At 49.6% G+C, this 20,569-nt stretch overlaps 1 protein-coding gene across 4 annotated transcripts in view; it reads left to right on the forward strand.

Annotated features, from left to right (window-relative positions):
* Nucleotides 1–20,569, forward strand: part of CYFIP2 (cytoplasmic FMR1 interacting protein 2) — a 55,851-nt gene that overhangs the window by 7,638 nt on the left and 27,644 nt on the right. For 3 of the 4 annotated variants that reach the window (XM_082323917.1, XM_082323920.1, XM_082323918.1), the window contains exons 3-19: nucleotides 1,550–1,639; nucleotides 1,720–1,797; nucleotides 4,609–4,710; nucleotides 5,282–5,463; nucleotides 5,780–5,876; nucleotides 6,554–6,682; nucleotides 8,048–8,152; nucleotides 11,276–11,367; nucleotides 14,191–14,308; nucleotides 15,177–15,296; nucleotides 15,946–16,071; nucleotides 17,063–17,229; nucleotides 17,486–17,633; nucleotides 17,949–18,102; nucleotides 18,667–18,823; nucleotides 19,546–19,642; nucleotides 20,213–20,289. In XM_082323917.1, coding sequence (XP_082180043.1) covers nucleotides 1,550–1,639; nucleotides 1,720–1,797; nucleotides 4,609–4,710; nucleotides 5,282–5,463; nucleotides 5,780–5,876; nucleotides 6,554–6,682; nucleotides 8,048–8,152; nucleotides 11,276–11,367; nucleotides 14,191–14,308; nucleotides 15,177–15,296; nucleotides 15,946–16,071; nucleotides 17,063–17,229; nucleotides 17,486–17,633; nucleotides 17,949–18,102; nucleotides 18,667–18,823; nucleotides 19,546–19,642; nucleotides 20,213–20,289 — 2,039 coding nt within the window. The remainder of the gene's footprint in view (nucleotides 1–1,549; nucleotides 1,640–1,719; nucleotides 1,798–4,608; nucleotides 4,711–5,281; nucleotides 5,464–5,779; nucleotides 5,877–6,553; nucleotides 6,683–8,047; nucleotides 8,153–11,275; nucleotides 11,368–14,190; nucleotides 14,309–15,176; nucleotides 15,297–15,945; nucleotides 16,072–17,062; nucleotides 17,230–17,485; nucleotides 17,634–17,948; nucleotides 18,103–18,666; nucleotides 18,824–19,545; nucleotides 19,643–20,212; nucleotides 20,290–20,569) is intronic. The other variant, XM_082323919.1, reaches the window with a different exon arrangement.

The following is a 20,569-nucleotide window of genomic DNA, read 5'->3' on the forward strand; positions in this document are numbered from 1 at the left end:
AGCTGCACTGACCAAGCAAAACTTGGCATGAGCCCAGGGCAAGGCTCAACCTCCCGCTTTTGGATCCGCAGCAGGATGCCTCGGCTGCTTGACCACCACACTGCACCCTGCCCGATAGCACACACCCAGGGTTAAATATAATATGGGGTTACTTTCTCCATCCTGCCGCTCCTGAATTCATGACTTGCCCATGGCAGTGTATAAATACACCCGTACAGTGATTGCCGTGCCATGTACGCAGGGGTCTGAAATTACAGTATCTCTTTCAGCAGGTCAGACCGCGGGCTCGTTCAGTAGCGTTAGTATCCCTGCGGGTTATCGGACCCAAAGGCAGTTCGTGGCTGTTCAGATTTCAACTCTCTCTGGAAAATCTTCATATCATTTTTGCTTATCTCTTCTTTAAATCATGTTTACTCTTTGCTGGCTTGTGTCCTGTGAGGGCTTCAGAGTCCAGCCCTATGGCACAGCCTCCTTTCAGGGCCACCGGTGTGTGCACACCACTGGGCCTAAAAAACCTCATCTAAACTGGATCTAGAGATATTGGCCAAGCCTGTTTCCTCATCATACTTGGTTTGTATGCAGCCCTCTGCCCTGCTAGCCAGAAATGCATGTGCAGCCTCAGCTTTTCTTGTCACATGTCCTGGAGGCACGAAGAAGAGTAGCCCTGTGGCCACGGGTCTGTGCTCCCGGCTTCCCTACTCAGGGAATCAGTTACTGAGGTGAACGCGGTGGCTGCAATGCTAACGTCATTGCAAGGAGCAGCTCTGGGCTCCTGCGACTTCTGTACGCCCTGCCCTCCAGCGGATACCATCAGCCAGCCCTCGCGGAGGAAATTACCCGAGCACAGAGCGTGTGAACGGGCGCTCGGCGCAGAGAGGCTGAGGAGCTGCTTTTTCAGCCCCTGCCCTGCTCTGCGCTTTCTTGCTCCCCCGTCCCAACCCAAAGCAGTAGCTCAACTTCCAAAACAACTGTTCGTCCCAAAGCATCTGCTTGCAAGAGCAACACTGACACTGATAATAGCCTGGATGAGTGCTGACTTTCATATTTATGTTTTCCAGACATCTCGTTCCCTGCCCTTTCTGTGTGTTTATTCTTTGCAATTCCTGCTGACAGGATGTGGTCTTCCCCTAGCAGCCAGGGCACAAATAGAAATTAATGAGGCTGCATCTGCCTTTGAGTTACCAAGCTAAAATCCTTAGAATAATTGCTGTAGGTTTGCTCTCTGGTGTGGCTGCAATTCCCTGTAACTGATCCCCACCTGGTTTGGCTTGATTTTACAAGGGCTTGTCAGTCTTGGTTGCCATATTTTCACACATATAACCTGCAGGATTTTCTCTAATGAACACGTGTGATTCAGAAGCAGCTCAGGCTGCATGCATGAATCTACTTTAGACCTAGAGTTTCAGCACCTCAAATTGTCCATAAGCTGCTCCCACACCCCAGGAGCCCTACTGGTTCTACTTTTTGCCAACACATCCCATGCTGGACTGTCTCAGGTGAGCGAACAGCTAGCTGTATTTTAATCCCCATCTCTCCATTTCACCCGTAGGCTAATTTTGACACAAACTTTGAAGACAGAAATGCCTTTGTGACCGGCATTGCCAGGTACATCGAGCAGGCGACGGTGCACTCCAGCATGGTGAGTCCCCCAGGCGCTGCCCCAGCGATGCTGAGCCTGCGGCGCCTGCCCTGCCCCAGCAACCCCTCTCTGTCTTTCAGAATGAAATGCTGGAAGAAGGCCACGAGTACGCCGTGATGCTTTACACGTGGAGGAGCTGCTCACGAGCCATCCCCCAGGTACTCAAGCCCTTCCCAGGCAGGGATCTTCCCAGAGCACCTAGTTGGTTTTGTCTTCAGTATGGGTGAGTTTGGACTGGAGACAGAAGAACAAAAAAGCAGAGAAGACTGAAGCAGATAGAAAGATTGAAAAGACAGACCACTGACTCTTCAAATTGTCCTCTCCCCCCCAAAGTCTTAACCACTGATCTCAGCAGCTGGTAGGTATTTCAGAAGCAGATCTATACTGCTGCCCCTAGCAAAGGGCATCTGCTCGGCACTCTCATGTACGAGAGCTCCATCCCCGACGCCTCCTAGCAGTGCCTCCCAGCCCCGTCACACCCACCACAAGCCAGCTGCCGTATATACATTTCCTGGTTTCATGAGCCCCAACCCTGCTCCCCAGAGCAGTCACACCTCAAGTTATTTCATCCCCACAGGACCAGCTTGTTTGTCCTACAGCTGCTAACAGCTGAGCACAGCTCTGGTCCAGCATGGTACTTGGGAGAGCGCTGTGTTCTGTTACTTGGGTCTTTATCCACTTCCCTGTCTGGGGAATGGGTGGCCTTTGCTTTAATTAAAGCAGTGTGGTTATTTCCTTCCCAGTGCACTGCTTGAATATTTTTCTCTCTCATATCGTGGGGAGATGGAGTTTGCTTCCAGCAAAGGCAGTTAGTTTTTGGGAGCTGAGAGTCAAATCATCAGATCTGGTTTATCTGATGCTTTTCCTGATACCATTGTATAGTATCATACCATTACATGGTATCAGGAACTTCAGCTTCAGTTAAAAATTGCCCCAGTGCTGAGGGGGACTCTTGTGTTGTGTGAAGAAGGGAGCCCAGGCAGCCTGGGATGAAAACAGCAGGTCCTCTCGAGATGTGGCAGACTGGGGCTCTCCCTGACTTGCACAGAGCAGATTAGGCAGCTGGGGCAGGTTTCAGCATCCCAACTGCTGCCCAGACTCTGGGGTGCTCTCTCTGCTCCTGCAGGAGCCCCAGAATTGTAGGTGTTGTGAAGAAGCACTTCGATATGCCAGAAACATTTCCCCAAATGCCCTTTTTGCTGCTGATATACCTGAAGGTCCTGATCTACCCCAATTCTCCTCCTCTACTGTTAGTTCTGCTTCAACTGTTTTCTAGTCCTTCTCTCTCCAACCCGAATTTTGGTGGCTTCATCCTGCAAACACCTACAGACATGAGTAAGGTTGCCCACGTGGCCCACTGATGGTGATTCAGACTCCAGCTCAGAGCTTGGCTTCCGCAATGTGAACGGTTGCTGGATCACTGCAAAAACGCCGACTGACAGCGCAGCGGGGCGGGTGCAGTGCACGTCCATTAACCCTACGGATAAAAGGGTTTGCGGCGCTTCCATGGAGCCAGGAAAAAATATTTCCACATGGCTGGCAATGCCCGTGTTTGTGATTCCCCAGGAAAGGTCACACCTCAGTTCCCCTCGGGGCATACTCTGCTGATGGTCTCATGAGACCCAGCCGTGGGGAGATTTCTGCTGCTGATTGGGTATTTGCGTATCTCCCATTTATATTTGATGCTGTGCTGCTATTGCCTCTCCTGGCTACGCTAACAGAAGGCAGGTCGTGGCTGAGCTGAGGGCAAGACAGTGCTACACATCATCTGGTTTGGTGTTTTAGTGTCCTCCCATCCCAGCCGCCCCCGTGATGTTCATGCCTCTCCGAGCGCAGCTTGTGGGGTCCCTGCTCTCTGCCCCGGGGCTGCAGGCAGCGCCGCGTGTGACGGAGGAGCAGACAACACCACGGCAGAGGGTTCATTTACAGATTCACCAGATTTGATCTCGCAATGACCCCTGCACTTTGCCATGGGGCACATGGCTGCAGCCAGGGGGTCCTGTTCTCAGCCCCCCAGCCTGGCTGCTCGGTCACGTACACCCTGCGCTACAGCAGAGCCCGTGGTTTTACAGGTGAAGAACAGAGCCTACACCTAAATGTGCACCACTCCTCCCCACCGCGAGCTGCATCCTCATGGCCATCAATATTGCCTGACTGCAGTATGAAACACCAGGCCAGGGACGTTAGATTCCCCACTACAGAGAGGGCAAAGCTACTTTTGCATCTTCCCACATGTAAAGCCAGCTGATTTGTCCCCTCACGCCCTGTGGATCAGCTGCTGGGCTACTAAATTTGCACCAGAGCTGTCAGCCCCATGGCAGCCTTGTGTCAGCAACAACTGGAAACAACCAGAGGAGGACGGCAGGATGCATTGCCTTGGGCAGCTGGGGTTTTCCCTAAAAGTTTGGTAATGACTCCAAGTAACTGTTTGGAAATGAAATGGATGACAACTAAGTCCTTAAATTTGGCTTCCTAGGATTCCAATGAAGGTGACTCACTTCATTGCTGCTAGCCACGTACAAGCCCAGTGATTTTTAACGGGTCGGCAACAGAACCAAGGTTATCCCAGTGAGGCTATAGCAGAGCTGTAGCCTGGTGCCTTGTGTGTCCACGGGACTTTGCAACACAAACTCTCAGATAACTTTATGATATAACATTCCCATGTTGTATAGCAAGTCCAGACTCCACAGTGCATGCGTTCTACCCCAGACAAACGCTTTAGAAGACTTTTATTTCTCAGAGTCGAGATTGTGCCTGTTTATAATGCATGGAGAGAATTTCACATCTGAGAAACAGCCCCTTCTGCTGTCACCTATTGCCTTGAGAACAAGCTCCCTCTCGGGTCCCTCCGTCCTCCTCGGAGGGGGACAGGATTCACTGCGAAACAAGCAGAAGATGGTGGCCATTGCAGTTCACTGCTGTGTTAGAAACTCTGATGCTGACAAGGATGATTTGTCTTTGCAACACAGGTGAAATGTAATGAACAGCCAAACCGAGTGGAGATTTATGAGAAGACAGTGGAAGTCCTGGAGCCAGAAGTCACCAAGCTTATGAAGTTCATGTATTTTCAGGTAAGTGGGCAAGGAGAGAGGCAAAAATAATTTATTACTTCAGTGTTAACTTATCCTAAGCAGGGCTGGCAAAGAGCACCAAAACTTAAATTTAGGAGTTGCTACACTTGAGGTACTTGACAAAATAATACGCTTAGATCCCGACAGAGCAACAACCACGTGGCAAACACAGAGCCGCTGTGGGCTCGAGGGACCTCTCCCCATCACCGCCTGCGTTTATAACTGGCTGCAGCTGGGTTTCACCATCATTTTTAGGTTTTATGTCCTATGAGGTCTTTATGCCCCACCTAAAAAACTGAAGCCTGATTTTGTAGAACATGCTGCACTCGGGGCAGGCACAAATAGAGGGTTTGAGCTTCCCTCCAGCACTGAGGATGTTTGACTGCAGCGGTTTGTAATGCTGCTTTGTTTCATGGCGACAGTGGAGAGAGGCCCTGGAGCCTCGATCCCCAGCAGAAAAATGTTTTTGTTAAAGGGAGGAGGTGGCGGATGGGTGGAGGAGGGTCCCATCGGTGGCGTGGTGACTGCACGTGAGCTGCTGCTGAGATGACCCTGTCCCACTGCCTTCCAGCGCAAGGCTATCGAGCGGTTCTGCAGCGAGGTGAAGCGCCTGTGCCACGCGGAGCGGAGGAAGGACTTTGTCTCTGAGGCCTATCTCCTCACGCTGGGCAAGTTCATTAACATGTTTGCCGTCCTGGATGAGCTGAAGAACATGAAGTGCAGCGTCAAAAATGACCACTCCGCCTACAAAAGGTGAGAGGGGGCGAAGCAGCGGGAGCGGGGACAGGGCTGTGCCTGATCTGCAAGGGGGAGCCTGGTCTGCCCGGCAGTGAGGGCAGGCGGACATCAGGAGGCTGGGCTTCTGCGCTGTTGTAGGCTCTCTTTGTGAGTGTAGGCAAATCTCTGAGCCTCGCTGCATTTTGGTTCCCTCTTGGTAAAATGAGAAAAGAGCAGAGCTGTACTGCAGGGGGACTCTGCATTGCAGCTGCCGGTGAGACAGGGAAGATGGGTGGTGAGGCTCTCGCATTGGGTGAGTGATCCTTGGTGATGTTGGATTTCTCCCTTCCAGAGCTGCCCAGTTTCTGCGGAAGATGGCAGACCCCCAGTCCATCCAGGAGTCCCAGAACCTCTCCATGTTCCTGGCAAACCACAACCGCATCACACAGGCAGGTCCCTTTCCTCTGAACCAGTTCACCTTTCTGTGGGTAGAGAGAGGCAATGATCTCGCCAGGGCTCGGCTGTGGCAATAGCTGCCTTGTTTGTTGGGTCATTGCCACTGACTGATGATTTTGGGGTCAGGCTGTATAATTCTAGCAATATCTCCTTCTCATGGGTCATCCTCGGTGGCTTTGAAGGTCTCTTTATGTCAAGACAAGGATGAAGGTCTAAAAGATGCCAGAAGAGTTCTCAGGAGGGGTTTCTGCCAGAAATTCTTCCCCTGTTTTCCCCGGTAAACCCATCCAGTCCATCTCTGTGACTGCACGGGGACTGCAGATCGGACCCAGGGCCCCCTACACTCCACAGGCTCTGTAGCTTCTGTTTATTTGGTGAAATATTGCATAGAGACAGGAGAGAGTCAGAAAGTCTGCTTCTGAGGCATCTTTCTGTGCGTCTCGCTGTCTGACGTTTGGCTGTTGTGATCAGTCTGAAGGGGAGAGCTGTCCTGCAGAGGGAAGGTTGTTCCTTACAGGTCAATCTTCTGCCTGGAGCTTAAGAAAAGCACACAGACAAGGTTTGAAGAAACCTCTTATCATTCTAGTCTTAATCCTTCAAATATGTTTCTCCCCTGGTTCCTGCCGTTCCTCTGTCCATGTGGATAACGTGGCCCCTGTTGCTGTTTCAGTGTCTGCACCAACAACTAGAGGTTATCCCTGGCTATGAGGAATTGCTGGCTGATATTGTCAACATCTGTGTGGATTACTATGAAAACAAGATGTATCTCACTCCCAGTGAGAAACACATGCTCTTAAAGGTGAGATTCGGCCATGCTTATGGGGCTGGGTGCTTGCATAGTTTCACTTTTGTTTTAGTAAAATGAAATTCCCTCCCAGGACAATGTTTCTCTTCATTTTCTTTATTTTTTGCTCCTCTGGGTTTACATGCATCCCTTCTCTGAAGGGCCAGCGTCCCCTGGACACACGGGCGGCTATGAGATGGGAAGGGTCCCAAAGCTGCCTTCCCCTGTTCCCGCTTCCCTTCTGATCTCTGTTACTCTCTCTCTTCTGCTGTGATAGCTCAGTCCTCCCATTTTCACTGCTTCTTTGTAGCTGAACAGACTGGATGTGGCCACGGGTCAGAGATGTCCCATCTCAGTGCTCTGAAGCGTCACCTCTGTCAGGCAGTGCCATGAGCTGCCTCTGCTCCTGCTGTAACTTGGACCTTCTCCCATCATTTCTCTCCTATCCTTTCTGGCCTTCTCCCATATTCCCATATAAAAATCTTCCTTCCTCTCTCCCTTTCCTCTGCTTTTCCCCATCTCCATCTCTATCTTTTCCGCCAATCCTTCCCAAGGCTGCCAGCAGCTCTGCCTGCCTGGGACTAAGCATGTGCGTGGTGGTGGTGGTCTCCAGCCGGTGGATGAGCGCACCAGTGGGTGCCCTGCATTCTCCAGAGCTAGAAGGGGTTTTCTGTTGTGCATGGACGTGCGGGATCATGGGCTTGACCTGGGTAACTGTATCGGACATGCCAAAATCACCACCAACTGTGCAACCCTGAATTTTCTGCTTGATGCCCATTGCCAGCAATAATTCCCTGCAGAAGGCAGATCCTTCCACGTTTGGTTTCCTGACTCTAAAGAGCCCTCAAGATGAACATGCCAAAGTATCTGCTTGTTTTGTATATTTGTCCTTACTGTAAGTCAGTTATTACAGTGATTGCAGTCACTATTACCATAAGAACTTCATTACCTCAGTATGAGTCGGCTAAGGTTCTTTGAAGGATAATGTGAGTAGTTTGAATATCTGTAATGATTTGTACTGAATTAAAGGGAAAAAATTAATCCAGGTGAATATTTTAAATGTTTTCACTTCTCTGGGAGTAAATATTCACCTTTGGGTGGAGAAGACTTTTGGGTTGTTGTTATGTGGGAGAGAGGAGGACCAAATTCCCAGAGTGAGCATCGTGTTTTTGCACAGAAAACAGAAGCAATCCGTCGTGTGTCCGCTGCCTACCATGTACCTCCTTGCAGATGTGTGCACGTTTTATACAGTCTTCTCATGAGTGCCAGGTGGTACAGGAGCCTGAAATGGTCTTTCCTTATGCTAAGTGGTGGAGAACTGTCTTTGACTTGTGCTGCTGACTTCACACTAATGAAACCTAGCCTTTCCGTCTTCTCCAGGTGATGGGGTTTGGCCTGTATCTCATGGACGGGAATGTCAGCAACATTTACAAGTTGGATGCCAAGAAGAGAATCAACCTTAGCAAAATAGACAAATTCTTCAAGGTCAGTGACCTGTCTGGATGAGGCTGGAGCTTATTGCAGACCAATGAATTAGTGACCCGTACCATTGCATGTGCTGCCAGCAAAACCTAAACCGCAGGAATCATTTCCAGGTCAAAAAAAACCCCAAGGGTCGAGAAATTATCCAGGCCAAAGGATGAGGAATGGGATTGCTGTGAACGTGCATGGGCACAGAGCTGCAGCATGGGTGAGACAAGCGATGCCGGCCCTCGGTGCCAGCAAGGCTGTGGATGTGTGAGCGGTGCCCGGGGCTGGCTCTGCTCCCATGGCGCTGGTGCTGGAGCCTGGGGAGCCGGTGGGAGCCGAGGGCCCTGCACACCCTTGCTGGGCAGCCGGCTGCCGCTGTGGCTCTGCCCGCTTCCTACCAAGGTGTAAAGGACGGGGACGGCACATGGGAGGTCTGTTCCGTGGATGAGGGAAGGGTGTGCCAGACTGACATCGCTTCTATCTCTTCGCACATTTCTGAGGCAGGTTTGCAGTCTCCTGAGGAGCACCGTCATTTCAGGCCACCGGCAAAGCTGGCTGGTTTGCTGAGGTCTGTGTGGGTGATGGTTGCACTCCCCTTTCCCTCGGCGAGCTGCTGAGCTGAGGGAGACGGGACACAGCTGGCCAGCCGATGTGTGATCTGGTGGTCTTATTTCGTGTATAAACTGTGCTCCCTGTAGGACAGAAAAAGCTTCTTGGGGAGCTTGTGTTGGCTGGAACTTGGAAGTGCTCGGCGAGTTCCTGGTGGTTTGATGAGTCATTTTTGCCTTATCTGAGATCCAGGTTTTGGGGAAAGGCCCGCGAGAACTGGGTGCTCCCAGTGACAGGGTGGGAAGCAGCCGTGCAGCCTCCCTCTGCCCATGCACATGTGCAGCTGAGTCCAGCCCTGGGCTGGTCTACAGCTGGAGACCAGGCTGCGTTGCCCCGCGGCCACTCGGCACGAGAAAGGTTTGGGATAACCCTGTTGCTTCCACCCAAAATGTGGTGTGTGTGCAAGCCGCCAGCCACCAGTGGCAGATGGAGAGGGGGGCTGAGAGCCCGTACAGCACTGCCTGTGGCATTCGCAGGGGGAGACGACACCTCCTTTCCATTGCTTCTGTTCACAGGCTGGGTCGAGGAGGCATCTCAGGTTTGGGGCAGGTCAGCTCTAGGAGGCCTGGTGGGATCTGGCAAGGGACAAATGTACTGGCAGCAAAGAATAACAGTATAGCAGGAGGGCAGCAGAATAACTTCCCAGATGGAGCGATTAGTTTTCTTTTAGACCTGCTGAGCTTGAGCAGTCCTCCTGAGATGGAAAGATTACGTTTTGTTACCAACATTTGCTCCACATCAGTGAAAATGAGAGGATGGTGATTTCTGGGGGGCCACAGAGCGCTTCTTCCCCATCACTTTCAGCAGAGTGGCTTCTCCCTGCTGCTTTACCCAGAGAGCTGCTGAGGAGCCTGAAAGACAAGGTCGGTGGTGGTGGCAGGGTATGGGATACCTGCCCTGCTTATTGCAGTTTATAGATGATGTGCTGGGTCTGTGCAAGGGGAGGGGATGGGCGAGCCCAGATAGCTGGCTTCATGGAAGGTTGATGTACCAGCTGCTGCATCCCCACCCAGGCCGAGTCGGACCTGTTCACCCCAATTTGCATCATCTCCTGCAGACAGCTCTGAGAGCAGGGCTCAGACTCCCACGTAGGGAACTACGGACAGACACCGTAACCTCACGGACGGGGTGATAATGAGGTGGTTGAATACCCTCCTCTCTGGGGAGACTGCTGAGGACTGCAGCTCTGCAAAGGTGATTTATCGCACCATCCCTCAGAGTCTTCTGAGTTTTCCCTGGTTCAGCTTTGCTAATTCAACCGAATCCCAGTTTAAAACAAGCCCTCTGTGTAATCCGTAGAGTTTGGTTATCTTGGTGCATTCAAACAGATTCGCTGTTCATTGCAAAGTGCTGTGGACCATCAGAGAATGAGGTAAAATATCTTCCATTGCATGGAATAACTTTCCCTTTCCAGCTTTTTTTCCATTTGCACTTCTCCAGCATCTGCTGTGGTCTCACGTAATCAGTTAAGTACCACTCCAGACTATCAGATCTCAATAAGAAAAGGCCAACTACTCCTCTTACTACATCTGCTTATTGCCTTCTGATTAAATTTCTAGTGGATTGACCAGGAATTTGAGTAGTGAAAATGAACTACCCCTTCATTTAAACCTTTTATGAAAGCGCCACTGAGAATCCCTAATGGCAGCATTGCCTATCCTCCATACAAGCCAGCCTGAGAAGAGAAGGATGTGATAATAGCACAGGGAATTTGCCACCATCTTCCCTGAATTTTGGGGCAAAGCTTTTATAGCTGGGTGAACTTGAAGCTTCATACTTTATTGAAGAGCTGGTGGTAGCTCCTGGTTGAACTTTGTTGGCAGCTGAAAGCTTGGTGAAGCAGGGACCTGTCTGAGCTTGAGGTACATTCAGTGCACTTTGAATTTATTTCCCATCCAAATCCTCCTGAGATGTAAAGGGCGAACAAAGCCATGTTATATTGCAGGCAGCCATTGCCTGTGTCTTTCTCTTCGTGGAGAAGTTTTAAGACACATCGCTAGCAGCTGCAGTGCCAAAGTACAGTCTGAGTCCCTGGGGAAAGACGCCACATCCCTGGCAGTCCAGGCAGCAAAGCAGCCTACAGCTCCCCTCTGAAGGGAGCCGCAACAACTCGCTGCCAAAATACCAACGTGCTTTTCATCCCTCTGTTCTCTTGGAGGATTATGGTGGGAGGCAATAAGCCCTGCTCAGGAATACGCTTCTCATTTTTTTGTTGTAAAAAGAGCCTTTCCTCTGGCTGGTTACAGCACTGAACCGTTCTGGCAATAACCAGCCTGGTATCGGCGAGGCCAGGGCTCCAGAGCACTTGCAGGGGGGAGATTTTCCTCGCACAAAAAGCCTTGTGATCATTCTTGGTCGCTTCCTAGGTGTGAAATGACCCTGGGTCCAGGTTTGCACCATGCTTTAAGCAGCCTGACACTTTCCCTAGCTTCAGAGACGCAGGATGCCGTTTCGTAGTCCCTTGTGTTGCGCTGGGGCCACGGGCTCTCTCTCCGCCGTGTTTCAACCATCTTTTGTTTTCTTTTCCAGCAGCTGCAGGTGGTTCCTTTATTCGGCGATATGCAGATAGAACTGGCCAGATACATTAAGACCAGTGCTCACTATGAGGAGAACAAATCCAAGTGAGTGCCTGCCATAATGTCTCTTGGCTTCTGTGTGTGTCCCAAAAGCCGTGGGAGCTGCAACTCTCCAGCGTGCGTGAGGTCTGTGCACGGGTACCCGTGTGTGTCCCTGTGAGGTGTGAGTCCCGGCGTGCCAGCTCTGTGTGCACGTGTGTACCTCCCTGTCCCTGCATGGGAAGATGTCCTCGCCGGCCCCTGAGCGTGTGCGTGTGCAGCCAGCTCTGAACCTACGTGTAACCGTACCCCTGGGTGCAGGCAGGGCAGTGGGCATGCCTGTACGTCTGCTCCGCTGGCAAGGGCTGGGAGGGTGCTCGGTGGCCGGCAGCGAGGCAGGAGCAGGGAAAGGCGGCTGGCGCGTGGTTCGGGGCAGCTGCTGAGTGCTTGGGAGGTGTGCGTGCCCGGAGGTGTGTGAGTGCGAGCAGCGTGTCCCTGCTCTGGAGAGATTTTAATCCACATTTTTCATCCCAGGGACAAAATCCTCCAGAGTGTGAACACAGCAGTGGATCTCTCTTTGCAGTAGCCAGGGCGTCTCCTCTACTTCAGGCAGGTTTTGTGAAGAAGGGCAGCAGGAATGAGGGTTGAACCGGGGGTTCAGATGCACTGGAAACAAATGAATATTGTGGGAGAAGGGCAGAAATGGAGTCCTTACAGCAGTGTAAAGCACTGCTTCCCAGCCTGGGTTCACAGGCAGTTTGCTGCTCCCATCAGGTGAATTTGCAGACATCATTTCAGATCACAGCAGACGTGTGCAAGGCCCCACTTGTCTTTGTAGCTTTGCATCGCGCTCAGTTATTGCTAGAAGCATCTGTGTTAGGTTTGGGTATCCTCGGAACGGCATTTGCAACCACACGTATGCAAAGCCCATCTGAGCTGTCAGGCTGTAATCGCTGATCACAGCCTGGCGTTCACCCGTGGGACCGTGTCGCGTGGAAGTCAGATTTCTCTGGTGTCTGCAAGAAGCAACCTAGTTGAGCTGTATCTTCAGCAGGCCAGGAACTAACTAACCTGCAGTCTCATCTCTCTGCTTCTGTTTGCCCGTCCCCTTCCACCCCGGAGGGTCCGGCTTTTCTGCCCGCCACGTGGCTCACCCAGGAACGGCCCTCCCCTGCCCTCCCCGAGGCTGGTTGAAAAGTGCCGATTAATTTTTCCATGAGAAATTTGAAAACAATGTGGCAACATTTCCTGATCAAAAGGTTTCGATTAAAATTGAAGAATGGAAAAATATTAAAATTCTACAAAATGTACATTTAAAAAACATTTTCAAAACCTGAATTTAGAAGGGAAACATGATCTAAAAATTTACACCTTTTTATCCCAAATCATTCAGAAAGCACATTTCAACGGAACGTGTGTCAGCTGCATTCATTTTCTCATCTCAAAACCAAGAAAACTCGTGGGCTGTCTACCTGTGCACAATTTTAATGTCTGTCTTGAAATCTGTCTTACCAGGTCTGTGTGCCGTACCTTACTAACCGATGTTTCTTCCTCGCTCGCTTGCTTTCCCAGCAGATTGCATGGGACTCCCAACACTAACTCTGCCAAGGTGGTTCCATACAATCCCCATTTCTTACTAATATTGTTTTTGTCACTTTCTTTCCCTCCTTGTCTCCATGAAAGTGGAATTAATTGGTGTTTTTCCTGCATGGCGCTTTGTTTCTGCACTGTGGACTAGGTTGTGTGTGGCAGGGAGGGCTGATGCAGCCCTGGCCATTCCTGCTAACCTGCCGATTGTCCGGTGGGGAGCACAGGACATTGAAACGGGTAAGAGTCGAGCGATGGGACTGTGGGAGGATGGATTTCACAAGGGATGACATGGCCCAGCACTTCCAGGACCTTCTACCGCCACAAATACTGGCAACAAGTGCCTCACAGTTAACTGTAGGAGTATGTCTTCATGTCTATGTCCGTATCAGAGGCAGGTTTCTCACCTTCCTTTTGTATGGCCAATCTAGATTGGAGAAGATGATTATCTATCTTAAGATGGACAATTATTTAGGGGGGGAAAAAGCAAGATCTGAACTTTTATATTGTGATGACAGAGTAAGACATGAGAGTTTCACTGACAGACATTTGCTTGCACAAAGCATTCTGGTGGAGCCGTTCTGGTTCTACGTCTGTGGCTAATACAGAACTGGGAAAAAGGAGATATGACTTCATATGACTGTGCCGCTGGAAGGGGAGTGCTGCCTTCTTTTAGGGCCTCATTACACTGTTATACGCTACATGTGGCTCAATGCAAACGGCAATCTATCTAGTTCATTCAATCATATTCTGCTCGGGATTTATACTCAGGGTTGTTCACTGAGCCAGAACCAAAAACAGGGTGGGAGGGATATTTCCTTGCTGGCCCCTTGCAGGGTCTTTCCTTGCAGAAGGCAGCATGACCCAGCCCTTTCACACCTGGAGGGATGACCTCTAAGGGGATGATTATCTTTAGGTTTAGCAGAGAGGATGCAAACGGTGCCAGGGCTCTGCAGTTCATCTTTCTCTGAAAGCTTGTCCAACAGTGGCCTGGGAAATAGCCACCTCTGCCCATGGGGATAGGTGAGCCCAACATGGAGAGCAGCCTTCAGGGTGGATGGAGCAAAGATGTTCAGGCTGAAAGGTGAGGCAAGCAACATTCACGTTGTGTAAGATCACCTCTGGAAGACCTCACGCCCCCAGTGCACATGAGAGAGAAGACACGGTCTGACATTTGCCCTGAAGGTGGCATGTCTTGAGCATGTTGAAGCGAAGAGAGCAGTTGAGCGCAAGGCTTTGTCCCTGGGGGTGTCTGAATGGAGCCCCGTGTCCTGTCCTTGAAACCATTGCTTTTTTGCCCAGGTGGACGTGCACTCAGAGCAGCATAAGTCCCCAGTACAACATCTGTGAGCAGATGGTCCAGATCCGAGACGACCACATCCGCTTCATCTCAGAGCTCGCTCGCTACAGCAACAGTGAGGTAAGCTCAGCAGGTAGTCGCCGTAATCAGGCTCGTTAGACAGATGAGGCTGGGAGAGGACAAGTGTGGCAGGAGTATGGTCTGCCAAGGAGGTACAGTGAGGAGGGAAGAAGGACACATGTGTGGAACAAACCACTTCTCGATCCAGCAATGAAAAAGCAATTTATGAAAGGCCCCTGCAGGTGCAAAATCATGTGCACTGGAATATCTACTGCAAAAGCTTCTGCTCTTTGGCCACAGCTCGGTTAAAATAAGAAGGAGAAAAAGTTTTGCAGCTAAATGTTTATTCTCAGCCAAGTGGCAGAACACCCATGTCTTGCAAACGGGTCTTTTCTATTACACAGAGCTATTGGTCAGGGCTTCGAAGAAAGTTCATGAGGACATCTCTGTTCTTTTCATTACTGAATGTCGGAGCTCTCTCTGATGTGATTGTGACTGTTTTTTGCAAATGTCGGATCCTCATTCATCACTGTTAGTTTGATGAATCTTTAGCATTCTCAGCCCTTTTCTTTTTGGCATTTGTAAGTGCTTATTTGAACTTTAAATCATAAGGGAGTCTCAAGGATTTCAGTAGTATTAGACCATCACAAAGGAATGGGAAAGTGGAATGAAAACAGTCAGTTATTTGCTCTGAGGTTACAGGTCAGACTCATTTTTCTGTAGGAAATAAATTGGCTGGGTAAAAAGAGTCTTGCCAAGTTATACCCCTTTTCCTGAGGGACAGTATATGCACTGTACAATTTTTGCTTGATCGTAAGGTCATGGGGAATTCATTTCAGCTGGGATTTGAGAGAGAGACCTGTGGCTGCTGTTTGGCTCAAGCAGAAAGTTGCTGAGTCTAGCCTTGACGTGATGTGATGTTCTCCAGGTGGTCACTGGCTCAGGACTGGACAGCCAGAAATCAGATGAAGAGTACAGGGAGCTCTTTGATCTTGCTTTACGGGGCCTGCAGCTGCTGTCCAAGTGGAGTGCCCACGTCATGGAAGTGGTGAGTGCATCCATGGAAGTGGCAAGTGTGTAACGTCCTTCTCTTCCCAAGCGAGCGTGAATGTTTTAACACGGCGTGTAACAAAGACTGTGGAAAGGTGAGCTTGCTTTCATGCCACCTAACTTTAAGCCATTAACGAACATGCTAAGATCAGGCAGCTAATGACCCTGAACACCTCCTGTATCAAATGGAGAAAGAGAGCTTGATCATCTCACCCTGGACCTGAACCGCCCTTTGCAGGTGCTGGGGTGTCCCCACTGATGTTAGAGGGGGACTGGGGAACTATTCTAACCTGAACACCTCGCCTACGTACTAAAAGCTGATTGGGATGAGTCTGGGTCTTGAGCAACTAAAACTGTAATTCAAATGATGATGGAAATTCTTGATTCGGAAAATTTCGACCATATCTCTACACAAGTCCATGGATGTCAAAAATCCAGTGTGACTGGCAACCTCCCAAATAAAGAAAACCAAGATTCAGTACAGTGATAATAAAGCCGGGAAGAAGCAAAAATTCTGCTCCCAAAGGAATGTCAAATAACTGTAGTAATTTCTAGGGAGTGTTTTCCTGGCAGAGGGCCCTCTTCAGTCTTTCCAGCCTGGCTTCTTACTCATTGCAATGTTGACAGTGTCCCTTTCATTCTTCTAGTACTCTTGGAAGCTGGTTCATCCCACAGATAAGTTCTGTAACAAGGATTGCCCAGGAACAGCGGAAGAGTATGAGAGAGCCACCCGGTACAACTACACCAGTGAAGAGAAGTTTGCCTTTGTGGAGGTAGGTGCCAACTGCACAAGGGTAAGAACCATCCAGGGCTGGTTTACTGTCCGTGTTCCTCAGGCCAGGGGAAGAGGAGGGAAGGGCATCTCACCTTGCTCAGGCTCCTCAGCAGGCTCCTCATCCCTGTGGCCCACAGGTGACCAGAACTAAGGTGCAAATTAAGTTCTTAAGAGCTGCTGCTTGGGGTGGAAACACTGCACCAGTGCGTGACTAGAGCAATTCTCTTTTCCTGATCCTACTCTTCTTATGCTGTGTTTGTGTGCTGGTGAAAGACTGAGGTGAATCCCTGTGTTTTCTTAATATTGCTGTATTAAGCCCTTCCTGACCTGACAAGGGGATTCAGGGCTCCTGAAAAAAAAAAGCGTGGGGGCTTGCAGAGCAGCGTGATCTGGAGCAAGATCAGGAGCTACGTTCAGGTGCTGTGCAAACACGAGATCCTCAGGTGGTCCCCAGGACCTGTCAACTCTTGGTCTGGCTGTCCATGGACAGTGGGAATAGTCCTCTGAGCCTGGCTGTGGGAGGCCCTCACACCTTCATCTTGCCTTACACAGTCCAAGATGGTTTGAATATTGCCTTAATTTTTATGGCTCACTCCCTCCTGGGAATTGTCGCTCTACTCTTGTACAAGGAAGACTGTGCCCTGGTGCAGATGCAGGTCTGTGCAAGCCATGCCGCTGCACCCACGTGTGGAGCATGTGCGGTTTCCTAGCGTTATGTGTTATTAAAGATATCAAGAGATCAGGAGTGGAAACAGAGCCTGCCAAGGGACAGGGGCTATGTGCAAGAAACTGGTAAGGTAAATGCTCTTCTCAGCTTGTTGTGATCCATAAAGCACCTAACATTAAAAAACTTAGCCACCTAATTACTGGATCTGAGTTACTTGAGTAGAATTAATTTAGTCCCAGATTCTCTTCATGTTGGATTTATGGACCTCTCCATACAATGGGAAAAAAATAGCAAATACATCTGGTTTTAATTTTTGCTTCAGGTAATCGCCATGATCAAAGGTCTGCAAGTGCTGATGGGCCGGATGGAGAGTGTCTTTAACCAAGCCATCCGCAACACTATCTATGCAGCCCTGCAGGACTTTGCCCAGGTGACCCTGCGAGAGCCGCTCAGGCAGGCAGTCAGGAAGAAGAAGAACGTCCTGATCAGGTCGGTCTGTCCTTGAATGTAATGCAAAGCCCGCGTATTTATTTGTGTAACACATTTGTACTATATAAGCACGTGGCCCTCACGGTACACAACCAGCCAACACACCTGGGCCAGCAACTCTTTGCAAGGTAACTTTTGGGCATGACCGCAGTGTATGTCCCCACCTCAGATACTTTTCCTTCTATGTGTGCACAGCAGTGAATATTTTCATCTTGAAGTAGAATCAAGCTTAAGCACTCTTTCCCTCTCCCACCAGTGTCCTTCAGGCAATTCGGAAGACAATCTGTGACTGGGAGGGAGGTCGAGAGCCTCCAAATGATCCTTGCCTGAGAGGTGAGAAGGATCCTAAAGGTGGATTTGATATTAAAGTCCCACGACGAGCAGTAGGACCATCAAGTACGCAGGTATGTAAATGTCCATCTCCTGTATAGGGAATTAACGGTCTTACAGCCATGTAGGAGTCTCCCATCCAGTGGATTAGCAGCTGTTTCCATGGTCTCTTCCACAAAGTCTTCACACTGTTGTGTGTTGAATGTTCCTTTGGTGCCTGCTTTGTTGTATAGTTCCCAAAGGCTCCTTCTTTAGAGGTGTAGGGCTTATTGGTGCAGGGAGTAGTAGCCACCTGGGAGAAGTGTTATTTTTTTGTTGCAGAGCACCATGGCTGTGTGTAGTGGTGGCTCAATGGGGAGTTAAAACTGCATGTCAACTTTCTTCCAAAGCTTTACATGGTGCGGACCATGCTGGAGTCCCTGATAGCAGACAAGAGTGGCTCAAAGAAGACTTTGAGGAGCAGCTTGGATGGGCCGATAGTCTTGGCCATTGAGGAGTTCCACAAGCAGTCCTTCTTCTTTACCCACCTTCTCAACATCAGTGGTGAGCTTATGGCAGGGGGAGGCTTGAATCCAACTCTTGCATGCTCAGAAAGGCAAAGGTAGATCAATTTTGTTCCTCGTTGACCTATGCAGAAGATTTTCCTTGATTTTTCCTAAATGTCCTACTTCTGCCTGATTCAGGCCTGTTTCTGGGTAGTAATTATTATGTGAACAAAATGAGTCAGCAATGGCAAATAAAATAAAAGTGGTAGTTTAGTTTCTAGGACTGGAGTTTTCTTTCTGTCCTAGACAAAATTCTTAGCCACTGGGCACAGAAGAAATCTTCCAGAGCCATTGAAATGTTCTTCCTGGAGCCTAGAGCAAAAGGAATGATCCCTTCTTTCTTCTTCCATTACATGGAATGCTCGGACAACATGGACATGGTCTGAGTTTAAAAACAAAGACATCCCAGAAAAACAAAGACATCCCAGAAAAATGTTCCACACCCAAAACCAGTCCAATACGAGGCTGCAGCAGGTGCCTCTTGTGCACTTCCCTCGCTGCTGTCCCCACGGGGGTAACGTGGGTGCCCTCCCGCCCCGGGGGGATCTCCTCTGTCTTTCAGAAGCGCTGCAGCAGTGCTGCGACCTGTCCCAGCTCTGGTTTCGGGAGTTCTTCCTGGAGCTGACCATGGGCCGCCGCATCCAATTCCCCATCGAAATGTCCATGCCCTGGATCCTCACGGACCATATTCTGGAAACCAAAGAACCCTCTATGATGGAGTAAGAGCCAATGGGCTGTGGTGGGACTGTGCATGCACCGGGGCTTGGGATTTTCTTGTGGAGACGGGTAGGCTGGTGATGAACAGTCTTTTTGACGTGGGAGGGAAAATAGATGTTTCTTGACTTGCTGTCACATGAGTGTGTACTGTATGAATACCTCGTTAGCAGACGCACAGGGGCGGCTTCCTGGCACTTAGGCATCGTAAACCAGCAGTTGGCAACTGCTTTATTCGGACTTGGTGGTACCGTCATCTGCATGCAGCATCAGACAGCAGGTGCAACTAAAGGGATGTGGGCCCTAGCTAAGGCGCCTAAACACTTTTTTTTTTATATACGTGATAAATGATAAGAGGAATTGTTGTTATGCGAGTGTAATTATGTTCATAATATCTTCCTCATTAGGAAAATTTTGGTTTCCATTTTACGGCCATTGTCAGGGCACTCTGTGGAGTGAGGACAGCATGAAAGCTTTTTTAAGGGCAGAGAAGGAGCAAGTGTTCATTGAACAAGTCACAGGTAGCTCAAATCCAGATGTGTTCTAGCTGCTTCCAGCAACTCTCACATAGGGAGCAAGAGGGAGGATTTGAGGGGCTGGAGTGAGTGGAGATGATAGGAGTGAAGTCAGAGAAAAGCCTTTTTATGCAGAGCCAGGCACAGGCACTGGCTGCCATTTATGCTGCTCCAAGGTTAATTTAAGACATGATCTGTCTTCTTGCCCTCAGGTATGTACTGTACCCCTTGGACCTCTATAATGACAGCGCATACTATGCCTTGACCAAGTTCAAAAAGCAGTTCCTATATGATGAAATTGAAGCTGAAGTAAGTTCTTTTCATCTTTGTTGTATGTGAAGAGCTCACTGGGGTCACATTGCCCTGTTTGACAGCCCCACCCAGCAGTTCAGTGAATTCTTTACAGGCATCTCCTGAAAAAAATACCCCATCAGACTGAGAAGATTTCAAAAGATCAAAATTTCCAGAGAGCTTACAGACTCTGCTGATGAAGGGCTTCAGCTCGGCTGTACCCATGGGGACCAGTGGAAGCCAAAGGCTGTCAAATACTGGGGGCAGGGAAGAGGCTGTGGGCTGGGCAGAGGGTTATGAGACATCAGAGGAAAACGAGAAACCAGAGATCCCTGAGACAAAGGGATGATTGGGGATGGGGGACCGGGACCTGTAAGAACACGCAGAAACTATAAAAGAGAAATGTATCGGCAATTTTGTGCTTACCTTTAGCATGTGAGAACGGCAGTGTGGTTTTTAGATAATGTGACATACATGCATGTATTAAATTAGAGCTCTGTATGGAGTTGTATTGATCTTGCATGCGTAGGAAGGAGCTGCCCTGTGTTGGTGACACCCTCATGATGTCTTGTTTTTTTTCTCCCCCAGGTGAATTTGTGCTTTGATCAATTTGTGTACAAGCTGGCAGATCAGATCTTTGCCTATTATAAAGCAATGGCTGGCAGGTAGGAGAACCTGACTGCTGCTGCTGAGTGATGATATTGCTGCATCCAAATTGCTGCTAACCAAAAGGTTCCCCTCAGGGAGTAGCCACTGCGGGTAGACATAACAAAATAGATCATCCCTGTCCCACAGGGCTGGCTGTCCGTGTCAGACCAGTGTAGATGGGGAAAATAAATTAATGATGGCAAGGAGACATGGTTAAAAGTGAAAAAATAATAATTGGCATCCTAAGTAGCTGTCTGAGTACAATTTGTGAGAGCAGCGGAAAAGCAAACTGAGTCT

This window comes from Platalea leucorodia (genome assembly GCF_965183815.1).
Source record: "Platalea leucorodia genome assembly, chromosome: 11".
Lineage (NCBI taxonomy): Eukaryota > Metazoa > Chordata > Aves > Pelecaniformes > Threskiornithidae > Platalea > Platalea leucorodia.